We start from the raw sequence: 22490 nt of genomic DNA, 5'->3' as shown, positions 1-22490 counted from the left end.
TGGACCATTCTAGGGTCTTACCGTCATCTTCTTTCTTAACGGCTTTTCCAAGGATCTCTAGACCTAATATTCTTGGGACATCTTCAGGGATAATTGTCATCTCGCCAAAAGAAAAATGCATGGTATCAGTTGAAGTAAAAAACCTCTCTAAGAAGCAATTCGCCGTCACTTGATCAGTGGCCATATAATTTTCTACCGCGGGATACAACCCAGATGCTCTTACTGCTGCTTGAACATCCCCACACTCCCCTTCCAAATCCCATGTATCCATTTTTTGATGGCAACAAACACGGAAGGCTTTCTTGTAGTCCTATAAAAACACACCATACAAACTTCAATTCACCTGATGTCATATATAAACAATATAATAACAAGATGCAAACGTCTTACATAAGTTGAATAGATCCAACGAGCCCAAGATTCCTTGTAGTCAAATAAGAGTTTCGGATCTCTCGGCTGACCCCAGTGTTTGTCATCATTGCGTTCTGGAATCATGTCATATGTTTTGGGAAGGTTCTTTGGTGGGTCCTTTTCCTTCTTCTCACCGGATTCAACTTCAGGTTGTCCTATCCCATGTGAGGATGAGCCACCTGCTGGATCAGGAGGTACAAATTTCTCCCACCCAGCATTATCATCGCTGCTTATGTCTGTCTCCGGGGGAATCTCCCGAATCATGACCTTACCACGTTACGGATCATCTCGACTACGTCGAGGCCGAGAAGACTTAGGTTTTCCTTCATCAACATCTTTTCCCTTTCCTTTCTTCGTTTTGCAGCTATGGACCTACGTACAAAATGAGATTTAACAAAATAAGAAAATCAGAACCGGCATAGACGGTGAACATAACGATACTGCCGGAAAACGCTCCGGCATTGTAATTTAAAAGGATACTATGCCGGTTTTCAGGCGGCATTGTATGTAAATAACACCCTATGCCGGTAATATGGGAATTGTCCACAGAGATTTAACAAAATAAGGTGATCAAAACTGGCATGGATATTGAACATTACGATACTGCTGGCACAGGTGCCGGCGTTGAAACTTATAGGGTTTCTATGCCGGTATTCTAATAACTTACATGCAACAAAAGGGGGATACAAGACATATAATCCGGCATTGTATTCAAATTTAAGGGTAGGCCAAAACTAAATTGGAATTTCAATTCACTAAATTTAGTTTCAAATTCACTAATTCAAACTTCCTTTTAAAGAAACAATACAACATGCAATTTTCAATTTGTGTTTTTTATATTATGAAATAAACCCTAAAAATGCTTCAATAAACATAGACATCACTTACCTCATCATCTCTGTTATTTCCTCCTCATCATTTTGTTAAATAGATACTTCTGATTTCGATTTACCACCAGGATTAGTTTGTAACCGTCACATAATGGAATGAGGGAGTTTGTAACGGTTACAATGGGGGATAATTGGTGGGACAGTTATAATGGAGAAGAATAAGGAGTTAGAATGAGTTGTCGAACTTTCATAAGTGGAATTAAGGGGTTTGTAACTGCCACATAAATTGAGTTTGTAACAGTCATAATTCCGGCATTTAGATATGGCACAATTCCATGCCGGCATTCTGACAAAAAGTTTAAATTGGGTGTACGACACCGGTATAGTATTTGATTCTTTTTGAATACCGGCACTGGAAATAAACTTAAGGAAAAAAACAACATTAACCACGTAATATTAAGGAAACAAATAACATTAACCTAAACAGACCCTCATACTAATGTTAAGGAAATAAAATTAGAAACATTAACCGCATAAACAACGTTACACATGAAATGAAAGATCTTAAGCTAATTGCAACTAACATCATTTATTGGGACGATATTCAAGAAACAAAGCAGCTTCGAAATGCCTAAAAGTCTCTTTTCTCCACTTGAAATATGTGTCCTGAGCTTGATACCTATTCCATCTGAATTTTGCGAGAAACTCGTTGTATTTGCGACATAATTTTATGAGGTCAATTGTGCGATTCGCTATAAACACATCCCCGTAGTCCATTTTGCGTTTCTTGCACTTACCGTCCACAAACTTCGGCATATAAGGACCATCCTCAACAAGACCCCAAAAAAGGTTTGAAGGGCGGAGATCTTCTGGGAGATCCGATACTATGTAGCAATTTTTAATCCATTTGATTTCTTCCTCAACATCCGCTTCTATCTTCGCTTGTTTTACACGTTCGTATATCTCTTTAGTTTCTTCGCGATATTTTGCTTCTATTGCTACCTCTTCTTCTACTCTTTTCCTTCTAAGTATCTCTTCTTCCATTGCGGAAAGTGACTTGGTGGTTTGCTCCTTCCTTCTAAGTTTTTCTAGTATCATGGGAATTGAGTTGGTGGTGGTTGATGATTGATTGCCTATCGGAGTGGATAATTTTTTTTCATACAAAAATTCTCTGAAACCGATAGTTGGTGATTGATTTGCCATCAGAGAAATCTGTTGGAGCTCACCTATTTTTTTTTTCATATAAACTGAAATAGGTGTATCCACTTTAAATAGATGAGGACACAACGGCTCTTTTCCACTTTATCATTCCGGCATTGTCAGTAATTTAGATCCCACACCGGAAATGGTCTTTACTGGTTTATGGTTTAAAAAAAATAGCCGTTATGCATTCAATGTTTAATTCCGGCAGTAAACGTAAGATGTTCTATCATGCCGGTAGGATGTACCGGCACTCTAATTTATATAACTTTAAAGTCGGAACATGGTTAATTTCGGACATATTTTTGACACTAGATTCCGACATAAAATAATATATAGTTTACCGTTTGATGTTCATGACGGTACAAGTGAATTTCTTCACAGAGAAATATGCAACCTTTACCGGCATGGTTTAACAACATGGTTCAATGCCGGTATTTGTGAATTTCAAAAAAACGGCTAGTTTTTTGAAAAATAAGAACGTTGGAGATTAATTTCTATATAATACCCCCATTCCTTTGGAAAATCTACACAAAGCACCCACCAAATAACAAAAAACCTTCTCTCAAGAAAGCAAGCACCAAAAAATAGATCAATCAAGCACGGTTAAAGTTCACAAGCGATGGGAGATTCATCATCAAGCTCTATTTACAAAGTAGGTAGATTGAACATTACTAACAATATATGGACAGTTAAAATCTTCACTACTATGATGCATAACTAATATAATGTTCTCTTACAGAATCATCATTGCCGGTGTCAAATTTACAAGTCACCTTCTCATCTATCCATGGACTGTCCTTTTATTTATTCAAAGTGTAGAAGCTGTGATGGGACACGCCGGTTTTGGATTACAAAAACTGATGATACCCAAAGTGCGATGAGTTTCGATGGTTTGACAAAGCTGTTGCACTAGCAGAGTCAAGAGAAAACCACAAGGGCTAATATAATCCTATTGATGGGTGTTATATGAAGGTAAAGGAATATGTTGAAAGGGAAGATGAACCAATGAAGATTTTCCTTGACACCCCCATTCCAGACGATGTCTTCGAAGATATTTGTGAAAGGCTCAAAGGATCCGCAATTGTTGAAAAGGGATGTAAATAGATTATGAGATAATCTTTAATCAAAGTTACTCCATTACCATGTTTTAGTATATTTTAATCTAATGTTTGAAATCTAATGTAATAGATCATCTAGGAATGAAATAAATGGAGCATTCATAACCTATACGTAAATTCTATTCCGGCATAGTGTATTCATCAAAATACAATGCCGGAATTATGCAAAACTATGCAAGAGTAAGGAAATCAGATTTCCGGCGTAGATTCAATAATTTTTTTGATGCCGGAACTACCTAAAATCTACACAGAAACTTGGTCATTTTCATCCATTGTGCCCGGCATGGTTTTGGAGTAAATTGTTCCATGCAGGTAAGATGCCGGCATACAATTGACATTGGTCTGAATGCTGGTACCTGCACTGGTGCCGTGGAACTTAAATATTTGAATTTCGGTGCTTCTTGTGTAAAGAAAACTTACATAGACAACCTTTTACTAGAAATCTAAACATGTTAAACATAAACCAAACAACTGAATCGTGCTTAAATGTTCTTCATCAAAGTATCATAAACGAAAAGTACACCAAACAAATAAAGAGCTCAACCAAACACACAACTATAGAGTTCAATAATGTTAGAAATTTTTCAAAACATAACAACCACCATCCAAATAACGAAACACAACTATAGAGTTCATCACTTGGTCTTTTGCTTCTTGGAAACGGGCACCTTCCTTCTTTCCCCAAACAAAGTTCTTTCACCCGGGTCTTCAATTTTATCAAGATTTTCCACGACTTCCTTCATTTCTTCAAGGGATAGCACCTCTCCTTCCTCGTACTTGCAACCTAACATCTTCTTCAACTTGCCAAGCCGACACCGCTAATTTCATACATACAACACATAATTAGTTTATATATTCTAATATAAAATTATGTGTACATTAAACGAGTAAGTAATTAACAATACTTACTAGCAATCCAACGGTCTTATTGAGTTCGGTCATCGTAGGTGGTGCATCTATAGGAGTTGGAACAAGAGGGTTTTTCTGGGGTGGAACTTTAACGTCGTTCGGGCGCACGACAAGAGTATGTGACCATTCCAAGTAATTACCCATGTAGGCGGGATCGGCTTCATTACCGTTGATCGCAAGCTCCCAATTACTAGTATCTATCAAACGACGTGGTTCTCTATACCTTCAATGTGTTGGTTCCGGAATTGGATCATACTCTACCCTCAACCTTGTGGAACTTGTCATGGACACAGAAAGGTCAAGATGATACCTTTCAGTAGAGGCTGTCATGAAGGAGGGTAATTTCTTGTATCGAAGTTGCCGCATCACACTTCGAGGATCATCCATAACGTATCCCTTTGGGTGGAACAAAGTCTTGTTGTAAAATGCAACGTTATGAGACCTCAAATATTGACGGTTTTCTCTAGCCTCCTTGTAAGGGTCGAACACAACATCTTTGGTATTCATCGCTTCCAGAGACAATCTCATATCTGTAAGTCGATGATCGTTGCCGGACTTCGAATGGTTGTTGAACCGGTATCTCTTGGCTCTAGGCTCCTCGGGGTCATCAACGGGAATAATCTTCAAGAAGGGGTTGTCCTTTAACAATGTTGAGAAATGTTCATAAGCCCACACCTATACAAATGTGAAATGATACATATAAAAATCATTAAATTGTTTCTAAGTTCATGATAAGGGTACATGTGAACAATATAAATAAAAACATAAGTTTAAAAACAAAATTACATGGAGTATAGTGAAATTCCCGAAAAATTGGTTTGTAACCGCCTTAGAGGCCCTTCTCATCTCCGTCATCAAATGTGCCATTACCACGGTTCCCCAAGAATAGCTAAAGACATCTTCCAACGGATCCAAGTATTGAAGGTAGTTTGCACTAACCATGTTGCCACTAGTGTCAGGGAATACCCTAGTGCCCAAGATGAATAACAGGTACGCAACAGCTGTATAACGAATCTGTGTGGGGTCCCATCCATCCTTCAAACTTCTTTCCTTTGAGTTTTGAAACTTCTCCTTAAGCAGGGCTAGCTTGATGGTCTTTGTCCTACTAAGCTTAGATACATAGAAGCTTTCCACAGAAGTTTTGTAGTCCCAACCAAGCAACTTCTTAGTAAGATCGTGCAACTTCGTCCATTCTAGCTCAAAAGAATGATTATCTCCTTCTGCAATTGATTTTCCGGTAACAATCAAGCCTAGGATGTTCTGACCATCATCAGGGATCAAGGTCATCTATCCAAACGGGAAGTGCATGCTCTCTGATTCACCGTGATACCTTTCGACGAAGAAATTGACTGTCACAATATCTGGCTTCACATAATTTTCAACCAAAGGGATATAGACCAGAATCCTTAACTATTGCTTGAACCCCTTCATGCTCCTTAGACAAATCCCAATGAGCCGCGTCTTGGTTTCGGCAAAAACGCACAACCTTCGTATAATCCTATAATTAGGAGATAATACGATTAAGAGATTTTGTATAAATACCACACATGAGATTTTTTATAGAAATTATTACATATGTTTGATATATAGTACGAGCCCACGAGTCCTTGTAGCCAAATAGATACCCCGGATCATGAGAAGTTGCGCCCCAAATTTTACCACGATCAAGATCGGGTATCATGTCATCAACATGAGGAAGGTGCGAACCTTTAACTTTTACTTTTCCTTTGCCTTTCCCTTTGCCTTGTGTGGGTTGTTGACTTGGACCACTTTCATCCACTACTCCTTGGCTTTGGTTTTCTAATTGAGTTGGATCGATCTCATTATCTTCCTCCTCACTTTACTCTTCATCTTTCTCATATTGCTCATCTTCCTCCTCAACAGCTCCGGTTTTACTACGATGACGACCACTCTCCCAAATTTACCTTCTTGTATTATCACCCAAACGCTTTTTGTTATTCCCTCGAGGAGGCAGAGACTGAGGAGTATCAAGACCATCGTTCCTTCTTTTTTTAGTGACAACATCTTTAGTGTTTCCTTTGTTAGCCTCCTTTGCGTTAGCTTCCTTTGCTTTAGATCTATTTCAAAAGAAGCACGAAATAAATATAAGACAACTAACTTTCATTTCTACCGGCATACTGAAAAAAGTATCGAACATGCCGGGAGCTAAAACCGGCATAGCTATTTCAGAGAATTACATGCCGAAAGTCATTACCGGCATTGACAAATAAATTTGTAGGATGCCGGTACACTATAGGAAATTCCTGGATAATAAAACACCAGTACTGGCAATTACGTAAAATAAAAACAAATGCCGGAACGCAGTACCGGCATTGAAAGAAAATTGTCGAGCATGCCGGTAGTAGTTCTAAAGTTTCTGGATACAAAAAATATAGTACTGACATGGAATCTAACCTAAAATGTAAGCCGGTACAAATAAAAAAATCCTAGGGTTTTCTATTAATTAGAAGCTTACTACCGGCGTAGTCGTAAAAGTTCAAATCAATGCCAGTACTAGGTTCAGAAGTGGTGTTCATCCTAAATTCAATGCTGAAACTAAGTTCCGGTGCGGTCTTCAACCTAAATTGGATGCCGGAACTAACCACCGGTGTGGTCTTCATCCTTGATTGAATGCCGATACTGATTTCCGGTGTGGTATTCATACGAAATTGAGTGCCAGAACTGCTGAAACTCAACTGTTTCAGTTAGGATTTCGCGATTTTGACCTAAATCCATAGCTACAAATCGATTGAAACGGTAATTAAACAGTTTTAATGACTTACCTTCTCACAAAAGCCATATTTCTGAGTAGTTGATCGTCCGATAACTCTTGTTTTTCGTGTTCTTGCTCTTGAGCAATCAAAGCAAGCCTCTTTTGTTGTTTTTGTTGAGCAATCGATTTTGACTTCGATTGGGGATTTGGTCTCTTTAGTGGAGGCATGGTTATGAATCGGGTAGGTTAATCGACGAAGAAATTTTTGAATTAGCGATTAATCGTCGACGAAGAACGGATGAAGAACGATGAAGAAGATAAAGAAAAAAAATCGAAACCTAACCCTAACTGAGAATGTCGGAACTGATGGTGTAGAATGGGTGATATTTCATTTGGTTTTTGATTTTATGTTTTAGTTGAAAGGGTATAACAGTCTTTTCATAATGTTTTTTAATTAATCTAAGGGTGTTTTAGTATTTTCGACCTAAAAAACACCCCTTAGCAGATACCTTTGGTTGGGGGAAGTAATTCATATCCCCCAATTAGTTTCCATATCCCCCAATTGCGCGTTCTTTTTTTTTTTTTGAATAATAGTGCTTATGGAGTTTTAGAAAATTGATTTTTTGGAAAAGAATCAAAACCTTATTTGATTATGATTCGGTTTTCGATTGATATTATTGTGGAGAACTTTTAAGGGAATAGTTAGAATATAACCTCTATCGATATTAATTTAATCATGATTGGGAAAAATAACATCAATTTAGAGAAAAAGTGAAAATTGGGTTTAGTTTGTCTGGGGAAAAAAGTAAAAATTAATGTTTATAATTGGGTAATTTGTAAGAATTATGAGAGAATAATTAAAAATAATTGAAGAATAATTTAGTTTAGATGTAAAAAAGAGAAAGTTAGGGTTTGAAAAGATAGGTTACGGTACGGTTTATATTTTTGAATTTGGGGAAGAAGTAGGATTATTAGTAAAAATATTAAGATATGTTTGGTAACTTTGGCTTTTCATTTTAGCTTAAACTTTTTGGGTTGTAGTTAATAAAAGTGTGGGCTATATTTAAGAGAAGCCTAAGTTTTTTAAGAAAAATAATAACTTATTGTTTTTTTCTATGAATGAAACTTTTTAATCTCATATCGGGGAGACCCTCTTCTTAAGTTTCCATTATATAAACAAATTCTATACTTTTGTAAAATTTATGGGAAGGGTTTGTCTATATTTAGAGAGACCCCCAAAGGGAAAATATTTTTATATTTTTTCTTAAGCGTTCGCGATTATCCTTAAGGGTTTTCTTTTATGGGGTTGCCAAGCTCAAGTTGAGCATCTATGACAGTAGGTGTAGTAGGGTGTTTTATCTTGGAGATATCCGTTCTGTGATGGCTATAGAATCACTCTTGAGCGTAGACGGGCGCTAATGTCTTAAGGACAGCATGTTGAGCACGTGACTCACTCTGCTTTCAAAGTTTTACCTTGTTGTTGTTGCGAATATCTGGGGAACTCATCCGTTTCGTCAAATCGATCACTTCCATTATAAAGAAGCCAAGTATCAATAACTTTTGCTTATTTTATTATTCCTTGTTTTTGGTTATTTCACCCAACAATCTTAAGACATTAGAGTTTGTCATAATCATGGATGTTAATTGTGGATTGAAAAACAAAAAACGAAATTTTGGTCAATTGTAGAGTTTCAATTTATCTCTTAACCTAGAAGGAATTTCGGTAAACCCTTTTGACATAACGTAGAAGACATCCCCATAATGAATCACACAAAATTTCATAATTTTTGGAGTTGTAAAAGTATTTTTTTTGATATTTTACGAAACAGAGAAACGTTCCAGAAAAATTCTGACGAGAATAAATTTTTTGCTGACTAATTCTTTTTTTTATGGGGTAATCATGAGTTTTTTTTTTAAATGGTGATTCAAACGAGGTTTGTATATTTAGATATTATCTTCAAAACTCATATTTTATTTTCCGTTTCAGAACTAAGGTTTTTGAGATGTGGTGTTTTAAGTGATTGGGAAATTACCGTACCCCTAGTTAGAGTATAAACTAAGATTGTAACATGAAACTGAAAGGGACATGGCTAACAGGTGCATTTGGATGAATACAATTTTTACAAATCTGACAAAGGTGGGAACATCAAACGGAACTCTAGGGCGCAGTCTTCTTATGAAAGGTATGTTTCGTAAACATGAATCTATCATTACTTTAATTAAGAGTGATTTTTATGTGTGTAAATTCCTGGCCATACGACAGTAAGTTGTAGACAACATGTAAAAGGTATGTTTGGAACATGAAAACTTCATTCAATGTGAGAATATTACAGATATGATCTTACGAAAGGTATGTTTCTCACATTGAATGAAGTTTTCATGTTCCAAAAATATGCAAGAATCTTTTATCTTGTTCTGTTGAAGATGGTAAAAGACTTAAGATATTAATTGAATCTGGAAAACTTTTCATACCTAAAGACAATGATTTTTAAGGCAACGGTTATAAGAATTAGGTTTTATATAAGCTTAACGAAAAAATGATGAAGTAGTTGATTCTTGTGTTTTCTTTTATGTGAATGAATGTTTTGCATGGTAGACATGGAACCGTAAACTTATAAGTCAGTGCATAAACTAGAGACCGTAGGCTTCATACCCAAGTTTAGTTTGGATATTGAACACAAAAGTGAAATCTTTGTAGAATCAAAATATGCTATAAAACCTTTTAGAAAAATTGTTCAGAATAATTCTAAGCCCTTAGAATTAATTCAGTTAGACCTAGTTGACATGAAATCAACCCAAACTAAGGTGGTTTATAATTTTCATATATGATTTTACGAGGTACTATGTTGTATACTTACTTAGGAGGAAGGATGATGCCTTAGAAGCCTTAAGAGTATAAACTTGAAATTGAAAGCGAAGTATGTGTACCACTAAAAGGGTTATGTATGAACATGATGGCAAGTATGAAATTCATATAGGAGAACTTTACTTGTTAAATGTCATTATTCATGAGATCACACCTCCTTATTCACCATAGTATAATGGTATAGTTGAATTTAAGAACAGAACCATTAAGGAGATGATTTATGCCATGTGGATTAAAGGATTAATCGCCAACTTGTGGGGGGAGGTCATCCTCTAATTTTGTTATATCCTGAATGAAGTAACCTTTAAAGGATCAGATAAAACTACATATGATTATGGAAAGATAGACAAGATTCTGATGCATGCGTCAAAATGTGGGGATGTTTAGATAAGATAGTTTTTTGGTTGTGAGTTCTTATTTTTCTGACATTGGTGTGAATACCTTTATGGAGTCTACGGATGTTGAGTTCTTTTGAAACTTGTCTCTTCTTAGGATGTGTTGTTGATCCCCTAGATGTCTTTTCAATTAGTCAGAGTTTACCTTCAAAGGAAGATGAAGTAGAGTTGATCCTAGGAGAAGTAAAATGATTAGAACTGAGACTTCTTGTGGACTTGACTTCATAATATGCCTAGCGTAGTCTGAGTCATATATTTGTAAGTAATATATAATATTTACTTAAACCCCATTCTGGTAAGAAGCTTATTTAGTGAAATGGACTCAGTCCATCAGAACCATACTTGGCAGCTTGCTAGTTTACCTCCTCGGAGTAAGACCATCGGATATAAATGAGTCTTTAAGACGAAATGTAAGGTAGGTGGAACTTTGGAAAAATATAAGGGGTATATAAAGGATATAAACTTACAGATTCTCTTGATTCTTATTCACTTGTGACGAGAATTACTTCCGTTGAGATGCTAATTGCTATTGTTGCCATAAACAACTTAGAGGTACATCAGATAGATGTTGAGGCAACCTTTCTAAAACCGTGAATTAGATAAAGAAATTTACATAAACCAACTTTGTAGTGAAAGGTTGTGAAGATAAAGTTTGTAAGTTGAACAAATCTTTGTATGGATTTTCAAATAAGCACGTAAACAGTGACATGGAAAATTTAATCATGTGATAATGAGTAGTGGATTTAAGTTAATGAATCTAACAAGTATATTTACAAGTAACTTGTTAAGGATGCCTATGTGATTGTACGCTTGTATGTTGATGATATGCTTATACTTGATACAAATATAGATGTGTAATTTCACTAAAAACATGCGTTGAATGAGAATGTTGACTCGAAAGACTTAGGTCATGTTGATGTAATCATAGGGATGAGGATTAGAATATAATCTAACATTTATAGTATTAGTTATTCTCATTATATTGAATTTGTGCTTAAGAGATTCAATCAGTCTGATTGTAAGCCTGCTTGTACTTCGTACGATTTTTCTTGTAGACTCAAGAAAAATAAGGGTAATGGAGTATCTTAAATTGAATACTCAAGAGTTATAGGATGTCTAATGAATTTAATGAACTGTAAAAGTCCAGACATTTCATATATTGTGAGTAAGTTAAGTAGATATAATTGTAGTCCAGAGAAATTGTATTCAGGTGTGCTGAGTAGAGTATTACTCTATGACCTTTTGTTTGACTTATGAAAGGTATCTTGCTATCCTTGAGGAACTTTGTGATGAGAACTGGATATTTGACTCAGAGAAATCTAAGTTTACGAGTGAATATGTTTACACTCTAGCAGGAGGGTTCGTTTTTGGATGATTTCCAAACAGACATGTATTGCTCATTCATTATGGAATTTGTGAGTATTGCGTTAGATAAAGTACAAGAGGAGGTCGAGTGCCTAAGATGCTTTTTAGAAGACATTCCTTTCTGGCATAGGCATGTGCCAGCTATATCTATACACTGTATATCCAAGCTATAATAGCAAAGTTAAAAGTAACTAATATCAATCGGCGTTATTTCCATTGATTGGATAAAGTCCAAGGAGAATATTGCGCAACCTTTGACGAAAGGTATGTCCAAAGAGATGGTTAAAAATGCATCGAGGGGGATGGGGCTTAAGCTCATAAATTAAACCTTTCCATGAAGGATTATCAACCTTGCGGACTAGAGATCCCAAGATCAAGGTTTCGAATGAGATAACTAATTTGTGGTGGGTAAAGATAAAAACTATCAGAGAATTTCATTCTCTGTCACTTCCCTATGGTGTAGACGTGATAGTGTGATTGCATGTGAATGATGACTTTTAAGAAGTTTGAGTTCTATAGTTTCATTTTAAGATTGAAGTGGGGTGTAGTAGTAACACTCTTTTTGAAAACTCACATATCTAAATGAGGAAGTGGATCCGCTTCCTATGAGAATATGAGCTTTGATTGTCTAGAGCATTCTGAGAAACAGTATATGTCCAGGACCAAATTGGACAAAACGGCACGAGCTTGGCGTCAACCTTGGAGATATCATCCGTGGTTGTTATCACGAATTACATTAAATGCCAGCAGTTCAAGACATAGCGTTCACTGTCTCTAGAAAGTAGTTCCGGTAATATCTCACTAAGCAAAGGTTCAAGACCTCATGGACACCTCTACCTAAAATGGTATTTCCTTCGTTTTTTATGCGATTTTTGTTTTGATGGTTTTGGTATTACTGGAACTTAGGACTGTTTCCGCGGATCAGCGGGTGATACGTGCCGGATGCGGATTAACCGCAGATTTAGGGGGGAAAAAAGTAAAACAAACAAAAATGCGCTCAGCTGGTCATCCCCGTTCCTCAAAGGTTGATGCGTTCTAGGAGGTCCCAGATTCGAGTCCCCATTGGTGCAATATTGCAGCATTAGAAGAAGGAATAGCTGAAGATGAAGAAGTTGATGATAATCAAGAATTTCATCAAGAAACACAACCCCAAGGAAAACCCAAGAAAGACAAGAAAGGTAAGAAGGTGGCAGAACCCGAGAAAGAAAAGAACGATGATGATCGACGGATCACTAGTTTACACATTCCTGATGAAGATGACGTAATTACACCTCGATCAGATGGTTTGCCTCATGGTCTTCCGGAAGATGGAGGAAATGTGTTGATTGGTTATGCCGATTCTTGGGCGAAGAAAATTTATGAGACTCCAGATCACAACCGTGCAGTCCGAGTATTGAGACACCAGAGGGCAGCGGAATGGAGTCTTGATGAAGAGGTTCTTGAGGTGATTGCTTACGTACAACGCAGTGATTTATGGCCTATCATCAATTATGGACATAAGGAATATGATAGTGTGTCGGCCTCTGCATTTACCGAGCGCTTTTGTCCAGAAACTTACACATTTCAATTACCTTTTGGAGAGATGGCAATCACTCCTGATGAGGCTAGTAAGATTACATGCCTTAAAGCAAGGGGTGTAAGTGTGGATGCTAGTTTTTATGACATGAGTTGGGATGAGCTATACAATTTGTACCTGGAATGCCTTGGTTGGGGTTCACAGAAAACTGAGTTGGAGTTTTGTCGATCAGTTAAAGATGTCGATACCGTTTGCATACCAGGTGGCAGAAATAAGAATAATAAGAAGATCAAGTTGACTAACTTGAAAAAGGAGTTTGAGAAAACAAAGGAAAGAGTCACACAAGGTTTTTTGATAATGGATCCCGTCAAAGTGAAGCAAACTGGAACTGCCTACTTGCTTTATACTCTTGGTAGAGACATCTTTCCCGACACTACCGGAAACAAGGTAAATGCTAATTATCTCCAATTGGTAAAGAATCTTGAAACTTGTAACAAGTTTGCTTGGGGAACGGCTACGCTCTCTTACCTGCTGGACCAACTTTCCACCACGTCTAGGTTGACAAGTACAAACATCGGAGGGAACTTCACTTTTCTCCAGGTAACTTTTGGGAGTTCAGAGTATGGTTCGGCTTATAACCATAAAATCTTTTAAGCCGAAGTTTTTACTTACTTGGTTCGGCTTATAATACTTGATCCATATAAGCCGAACAGTTCTCTGAGTTTGCAAACTTTATTCTTACTTTGATGTTTCCAAGTAAAACTTGTTTCTATCAATTCAATTCCTTTGATTTTTTAATGTGGTTCTTTGGATGTAGGTGTGGATATATGACCATTTCCCAATTTTGAACTTGGCCAAAGTATTTGAGAAAGATGTCGATTATGTTGATACTGAACCAACTGCAGCACGGTACGTGTACGAGGACTCCAAGAAAAGGAACAAAAAGAAGTTGGTGGCAAGTTTGAGAGAGACGTTAGACCGTCTTGGTGTTGATGATGTCACTTTTCAACCATATGAGAAGGAAGATGAAGTTGTTGAAGATGAGGATATGCCGGTAGGTATGTATCATGGGCCATTGTGGTATCCCGGTGGTTATGTTATATACGATCCTAGGCGAGTATTCCGTCAATTAGGATGCGTCCAAAAGGTTACTTTGTTTGACGAGAAATTCAGGTTGTTACCAAAGAGTAGTAAGGGAACTAAAAGCACCACTTCATCTTGGGAACCAAAGTATGATCCTGATCCCACCGTTGAGTTTTGGAATAATTTAGACAATCACACATTAGATGCGTCCAAGTTAACACCTTTACTTGATGATCCATGTGAAGAGGATCCGGGCTATATGGATTGGTATAACCAAATTTCTCATCCCTTCATTATCAATAAGAAAAGGCAAAAGATAGCTGATAAGGGGAAGGCGAAGCCAATCAAGATCACCAACAAGTCTACTTCCGAAGATGTAGTCAAGGCTTTCAAGATTATGGTAAGAATGACTTCACTTTATACTATTTTCATATATTAGTTATGGTAAAAATATCTTCAACCTCATGGTTATAAGTTGTTGACAAATGAAAAAATAGGTTGCCGCGGGTAGGGAGATGTTGAAAAAAATGAAGGACAAACTTGGTTGCAAAACACCAATGACCGTGGAAGAACAAAAATACCTCATCAACAAGTGGGATGCAATCATCAACAAAGGACAAGGACCCGAGGAACCCGAACAAAGGCCTACCACTAAGAGGTCTCGACAAGTTGGTGAAGGTACAATCCAAGGTGGTGCTACCGTCCAACCCGGTAATGATGCGTCGGAAGATGAAGACCAAGGTGGAAGAAGAGGTGGTCATGCAATTAAGAAGAGGGGTCGTGGTTAAATGCCCTTTTATGTACACTTTTATGGTACACTTTTATGGTACACTTTTTCTTAAGTTTTAAGTACACTTTTATGGTATTGCAAACACCTTTGCTTTTAGGTGCTGAACTTTGTTTTTAATGGTGCTGGGATTGGGTTATGGACACCTTTAATTTCATGTTTTAATGAATAGCTTAACAGTTATGCGCCGAATTTATAGAGTTCGCCTTATCCTCTAATGCTAGTTACGCGCCGAATCATTTGTCCTTCAGGTTCGGTTTTTTCTATAATTTGAGTTATAAGTCGAGCCTTAAAAATCATTATTGGTGTAATCCAGTATTGGTGTTCCTCAAGCACGATCAGGTTGATGTTCCTCAATTTCATGTTTTAGTGATCCTTGGTATCCTCGTGACTTATGTCTACTGGATCAGGTTGATTTTCCATGGGTCCAAGCACGATCTACAAAGAATATCACAAGGTTAAACACTAGAAAGGGAATATAATAACAAGGTTCGGCGCATTCGATAATCACATTATGTGTCGAACTATAAATATTTACAGGTTTCGGCTTATACGATATCCTCAATATGTGCCGAACCACGAACAATATTTTAACCCAAAAATTTACAAATTCATGTTCGGCTCAGACGATAATCATATTATGTGCCGAACCTTGAACATAAGAGGTTTCGGCTGATACGATATTCTCCATATGTGCCGAACCAGTAACAATATTTCAACCCAGAAATTAAAAAATTATGTTCAGCACATACGATTTTGGATATGTAAGCCGAATTAGTAATGATTCTATTCCGGGCTATTCAGGATGTTGTTCGGCTTACTATGAAACTTTCATATAAGCCGAACTAGTGTCTAGAAAAAGGGTTGGAATTGGAAATTATAGGTTCGGCGCATGCAGTAAACAGATTCAGTAAGCCGAACCGTTCATCAATTGGTAGATTCGGCTCATAGATGTGAGCCGAACCTCAACCTGTTTCGCCGAACCATGATTCAAAAAACCTAACTTTTGATAATTGAGAGCTATAAAAGTGAGATTAAGTATAGGATATAAGTGTACCTGTGTATTAGAAGCATTGGGTTCCTCATCAATGTCTTCATCATCAGGATTTGGCTCATAAAAATCTTCATCTTGAGTTTGTGTTTGAGCTTGAATTTGAGTGGGTGTAAAATTATTCTCATAATCTAAGAAATCAGCCATTTCTGGATCATTGTTGTAGTTGATATGTATTTTCCTAGGTTTTTTAGATGAATGATGACCCTCCTCATCCTCCATTGAATCAAGAATTAGAATTTTCTTACTTTCTCAAATTTTTCCTCAAATTTTTCATCTAAACAACTCTTATAATTCTGAAAATTATTTTAATCACTAAACAAAATATTTAATCACTAATCAAGATTATTAACACTAATACGTAAAGGGCAGATTTGCCATTAAAAAATTTTTGGGTTAAGGGGTTATCTGATTTTGCTATTTCACAACTTTTTTTTTGTCTTCATTCGGTATGCCTCGGAAGATTTTGGTATGCCCATGTGGTTCGAAGACAGACCATAAGATTTTTGGCCCGTTAGAGTTTCTTCATGGCAAGCAGGCAGCAGCAAGGGTTTAAGAGAGAAAATCAAGTCATTGAAAAGGAAGAGAGAATCAGTATGAACTTACCAAATCACTTGGATCAAATTACAGTGAGAATTTTGATGAACAATGTCGAAGATTTCATGTTTAATCAACAAGAAGCTGATAAAAACCATTCTCTCATCTTCTTGTCTTGTCAGTATAACAAAACCCCCATTAAAAACCTCTAATTTTCTAACCCCAATTCTCAATTTCTCCAGAAACCTGACACCCAGACAGAATTTCATCTCCAGTTCGTTGTCGCATGCTGGAGTTATTAATTTAAGCTTCAATCCAAACCCTCGTAGTTTTTGCTCTATTTCATCGCCTCACAGGGAAATCGAGGTTAACCAAAAAATCCCTTCATCTTCAGAGAAGGCCAATGAAGTATCAATTCCAGTGAGAGCTTATTTTATGTTCAACAGGTTTGGGGTTTGCTAAATTTTTGCGATTTTTCTCCAATTCCAAATTGTTCTTGTTATATTTGATTGTGTGATTTTTCTCAAAATCGGCAATGCCACTTCTAAAACTCTATCTGGAGTGAGTTCATGTTTTAAGTTTAATTTGTTATTCTCATATTGTAGCTTTTGCTAACTAAGCTAAGTTCAGTGCAATGTGGCTATTTTGCTACTGTAAAAGAACCCCAAAGGATTCCAGCTTATTAGTTTCGTTATAATAAGCTTAATTGTTCATTTCAGGATTTAGAGGCTACGTTAAGTGATAGTAGTCACTCTTACATGGTGGTTTTCCCATATGGATCCACTGTAACGTTTAATATGCTTGATGACGAAGTTGATGGGTATTTGGAGATTATCAAAAGACATGCTTCAGGATTACTGGAAACGAGCAAGGATGGGGCGTCTTTCCAGAATTACCACATCAGTAAGATATCAATAAGTCCCAAGTCCTACTAACTTCATATATTACTAGGTGAAACTTTTGCCTTTTATCACGGGCATACAGACGAACTCTCGTGCATTAAGTGGTTAAATGGGAAGTGATTAATCTTAAACATCAATTGGAAACACTATGAAACTGTTGGTTACTTTATTATAGGTTTTGTGCTCTCTTTTTTTCTTTTTCTTTTGGTGAAATTAGGTTACCTAGGAGTGGAAAATGAATTCAGTGATTGCAAATGCTAAAAAATGGTGTGTTTTCCATTACCTTGCTGTTTGGAGTTAAAATTTGAAGCATGACTTAGAAGGTGGAACTTCGGTTTATCCACACGCTCAGACGCCCACTTTCTTGTAATTATATCGTCATCAAGGTTTCGATAGAAGTTGTTCTTTTTGGCTTCTGGTATAGCAAGACTGTATCTCTAAGTATTTATCCTTGGCCAATATATTGGAAACTTGAGGTTCAACTGTTTTGAAACTGCAGAGTATGAGGTGAGAGAAAATTCGAATCTGCCCATGTGGATGCAAGGTGGCCAAGGTTATGTAATGTTGCAGCAATTGGATATAGATGGGGTTCGTGTGGTTAGTAGTGTTCTTGGTCAAAGTATAGCTCTCGATTACTACGTTCGCAAGGTACCTCTTTAAATTTGCAAATGCCTTTTCTTTTCCTCTGATCAGGATAATTTTTCTTAACTACTTGGTTTTGGTTGTAGGCAGATGGAGTAATTGCAGCATTTACAGAATTACCTCGCGCAAGATGGACCATAAGGTCTAATATAATGCGGAAAAAAAGAATGAATCAACTAGTTGGGAGTGCAAATTCTACTCTTGCTGAACTTATGGTCAAGGTTGGGCTTTTTGATAGGTACGTGACTTTCAACTCCCAGCATTTACAAACTTTTACTTGGAAATACTGCTGGATTAAAATCGTTCCATTTAAAAAAAAAAATCTTTAATATTTCAGCTGGTCATATTTCAGTAATAACCAAATATCAATGTGATCTCACATATCCAATTGTCGCTGACATTTTCTACCTTTTCAGATCAGAAATTACTTTCAGGGAAGACCCCAACTACTCCCAGATGTTTGAGTATCTTAAGGATCAATTTGAATTTAATCAAAAATTTGTAGGCCTTGATTTTTACCTACGGTTGATGGAGGTATGACCTGTTTCTTATTGCAGTATTTCGTAAAAGACTTTTTACAGCAACATTTGTCCCTTCCTAAATGTTCCCATGGTACTTAAAATGTGTTTTATTGTTCTTTCTTGCAGACGTATATAGTATTTATAGGAGCTGAAACGAACCGGAGATACGTTGTTCTAAGTCACGGTTTAATCAATTTATATGGATGTCTGGTGTATTTCTTTTCACCATTTATTCCCGCGCTAGGCAGTTTAATACACACTATTATTGTCAAAACAGGAGTTAATATGATTTAAAGATCGGTACCCTATCAGAAGAAGATTGCCTTTTATTATGTGTTTTACATCGAGTGTTACCTCTGCTTTAAAAAAAAGTTTACACTTGGTGGGAAAATGTCCAAGGTATGTTTGGTACTCAGCTGTGATCTTACCGTGTCCGACTATGAATTTTTGCATTTTACATGCATAATGATTCTATTACCATGGCTTCAAATTGATTTCGCCTTAAAGGCTACTTTCCATCAGCAGCAGTGAAAAACAACTATCATACTATGGCCATCCAAATTCTCAGATTTGAATCATGGTTACCATGCTGACATTCACCATCTGGTTGGCCCCCAGTGCCGGTGGTGATTTTTTTTTCTTTTTCTCTAATACCTGACAGTCACTCTCTGGATATTGATTGCTTATTTATATATATTGTGGCTGACATGCTCCCTCCTCCCACTACAGAGGTAGGATTTGAACTTTGTAACCGCTGAAATCCAGTCTAGAGTTTGGACGTAGACTATGGACCACTAGCCTAGGCAATTTAAAAAAAAACTGGCTAACAAAATCATAGCTTATATTTCTCTAACTCGGACCGGTACCCCTACAAAATTCGCCCCTAAATAGTCGGGCCGGGTCTGCACCGTCTGGCACGTTTTTGCAGGTTCGATCGTTTAAACAACTGTTTATATGACGGAAACCCGCGTGAACTGTCAGCTCTCAGAACACAAATATCCCGTCAGTGAATTGAAGACGGAGGAGTGACAATGTCGAAGATTTCCAAGTCGCTGATCAACAATAAGCACTTGAAAACCACCATTGATTCTCTATTTCGTTCTTCTTCGTCATCAGTAAAGCAGCTCAGTAAAACCCTAACTTCAAAACAGAGTCTTTTCTCCAATTCGTTTTCCAGTACTACCAGAGTTATCAATTCAACTCATGGTGGTGGCGCTCCTAACCTTTGCTCTATTCCAGCTTCATCTTCAGTGGTCAATGGCGGTACCACGCATAACATAAAAAAGATGGATCTTCGGACTTGGATTCCAGTTAGGGCTTTTTGCTTATCCCATAGGTCTGTTATTTTTAGTGATCATTGTCATATTTTTCCACAATCTTAATGTTTTTTTCTTTCTTTCTTATCTGGGTGGTTACAGAATCGATTTGATGGGATTAATGTCTGAGAATCAAGCCAATTTGATCCCACATACTCCTGGAATCGGCAATTACATTGTTCTTAGATTTGATAACCTTACTGGCACTCCTACTGCTCCTCCTCAAGTAAGTTCCTATGTCGCATTGACTCTTTACATAAATTTGGTGGCAATGCACTCATTAAAACATGTTTAATTCTTCATATCAGGAATTGGATGTTGAGTTAAGTGGGAGAAGTCACTCTTCTTACATGGTGGTTTTCAAATATGGATCCACCCTAATGTTTAATATGCTCGATCACCAAATTGATGGATATCTAAAGATCATTAAAAGACATGCTTCAGGGACAACCAAGGACTGTGGAGACTCTTCACAGAATTACATCGGTATGAATAGAATTTCCCATTCTTAGGTGCTGAGTTCGAGTTTTCTTAAATGTACGCAGGTATGGGTTCAGTAGAATGCTGAACTGAACTTGCAATCTTGCAGATTACAAGGTGAGTGAAAAGCTGAAGTTGCCCCCTTGTGTGCAAGATGTGTCAAACCATATGATGTTGCAGAACTTTAACATTGATGGGATTTGTACAATCGCTAGTGTTCTTGGTCAAAGTGTTGTTCTTGACTACTACTCTCGCCTGGTATTTATGTCCTTAAAATTGCACACACAATACAATTTTCACTTCTTTTTCCTTGGTCAGATTGAGCGCTCTTACAACTTTTTTTTTCTCTCTTTCAGGTTGATGAATTGACATCTGCATATACAAATGTAAATACTGGATTGAAAGAAAGTGGCACTACATACAATTTCGAAAATGTACTCAACAAAGATTTAGTTAATGCAAATTTACTTAAACTGCTGCGAAGAACGCGTGCTGGTGCAGATATTGTTAGATGGTTTGGGCTATACGAGAGGTAATTGCGGGGATTCGTCTTTGTGAGAGCTTAAATAATATTGATCAATTAAATTTCAATTATTTCAGTAATCTAGCTCACAAATTTAAATATTTTTATTTTATTTTCAGATCAGATGTTGCTTGGGAAGAAGATTCGGAGTACACACATCTGCTTGACCACCTTCGTGATGAATTGAAATTGACACAGAGATTTGCCAATTTAGATCGAAAGTTCAAGATGGCGGAGGTGAGGGCATATATCTCTTACAAAAAGCTTTTCTGTTGCTAGTAGTTTATTTGGCACAAGGAATGGAGAATTGCCTTCTCATACTTATGTGTTGTATACTTGTGTGTTTCTCTTGCAGCTCAATATCTGGTTCGTTGGAGAAGAAGCGAATGTACCTCGGCTTAGTGTGCTTTTATTTGCATGTATAAGCTGTTTTATGTTGATATTCTTTACACCAATAGTGATCTTACCAATTAGTGCATTAGACACTTTCCTCATGTCGCTATGAATAGGAAATTTGGTTGTGCATATCAAGTATTAAAGTATTAAATTTTGTCGTAATAATGAAGCAGAAAACTCTTAACTCAAAGCTGCCGCACCATTTTATGCTGGGAGACACGCCGACAACATACGGGCCGATGATAAGGCTTGCTTGAGGCAACACCCCACCGCCCACTTGAATCTTGATGCAACATATAACGAACTCATCTAGTGGGAACACAAACCCAATTCCTGGAGGCTAGGATGGAGTTTGTTTGTCAATTGATGCGCCAACCAACCAGTTTCCTATCCAAAATCTTGACTTTTTAAAGCTATATTTTCCATTTCAAATTTATTGCAAGAAACCAAGTACGTAAGTAGATGCTTAAACAGAGAAATAAAGAGAGAGAAATTAAGTAGAGATAGAAATAAACTGCGTAGCCAGAGATACTAAGTAAGAGGAAACAGAGAATTAAATGAGATACACGAGTATTCTCACCTACACTGCTGCACTATATCTGGCTGGTCAATAACTCATTTTCAAAAGTGTATGTATATTATTAGTATTACCAACCCAATTGCCACTCCTTGATCGCATCCCCTCCAATGCATGTACAACAGCTAAGTGATGATGATACTATTCAATTCATGCGTCAAACTTAATAACTCTGATCTCTACTTTGCCAGCATATCCATTAGCTGGATGATGCATAATATCTGAGACTGTAGTAGTACTGCAACTTACTACTCACGAGCCCATTTAATTATCCTCAAACCGTCCCCAAAATCATGAACTTGAACTCTATATAATTGCACAATTCATTTGATGTTGTTTCCATCAAAAC

General features: G+C 37.0%; 1 protein-coding gene across 1 annotated transcript; it reads left to right on the top strand.

Moving 5' to 3' along the window:
* Positions 1-19880: 19880 nt before the first annotated feature.
* Positions 19881-21673, top strand: LOC113312135. The gene is made up of 7 exons (XM_026560894.1): positions 19881-20185; positions 20268-20391; positions 20474-20651; positions 20755-20903; positions 21002-21177; positions 21288-21405; positions 21524-21673. The coding sequence occupies exons 1-7, from the start codon at positions 19881-19883 to the stop codon at positions 21671-21673; spliced, it is 1200 nt and encodes a 399-aa protein (XP_026416679.1).
* The last annotated feature ends 817 nt before the right edge of the window (positions 21674-22490 follow it).

Source organism: Papaver somniferum, chromosome 9 (genome assembly GCF_003573695.1).
Source record: "Papaver somniferum cultivar HN1 chromosome 9, ASM357369v1, whole genome shotgun sequence".
NCBI lineage: Eukaryota > Viridiplantae > Streptophyta > Magnoliopsida > Ranunculales > Papaveraceae > Papaver > Papaver somniferum.
Note: the sequence above shows the minus strand (reverse complement) of the source record. Positions and strands in the feature narration are given on the sequence as shown.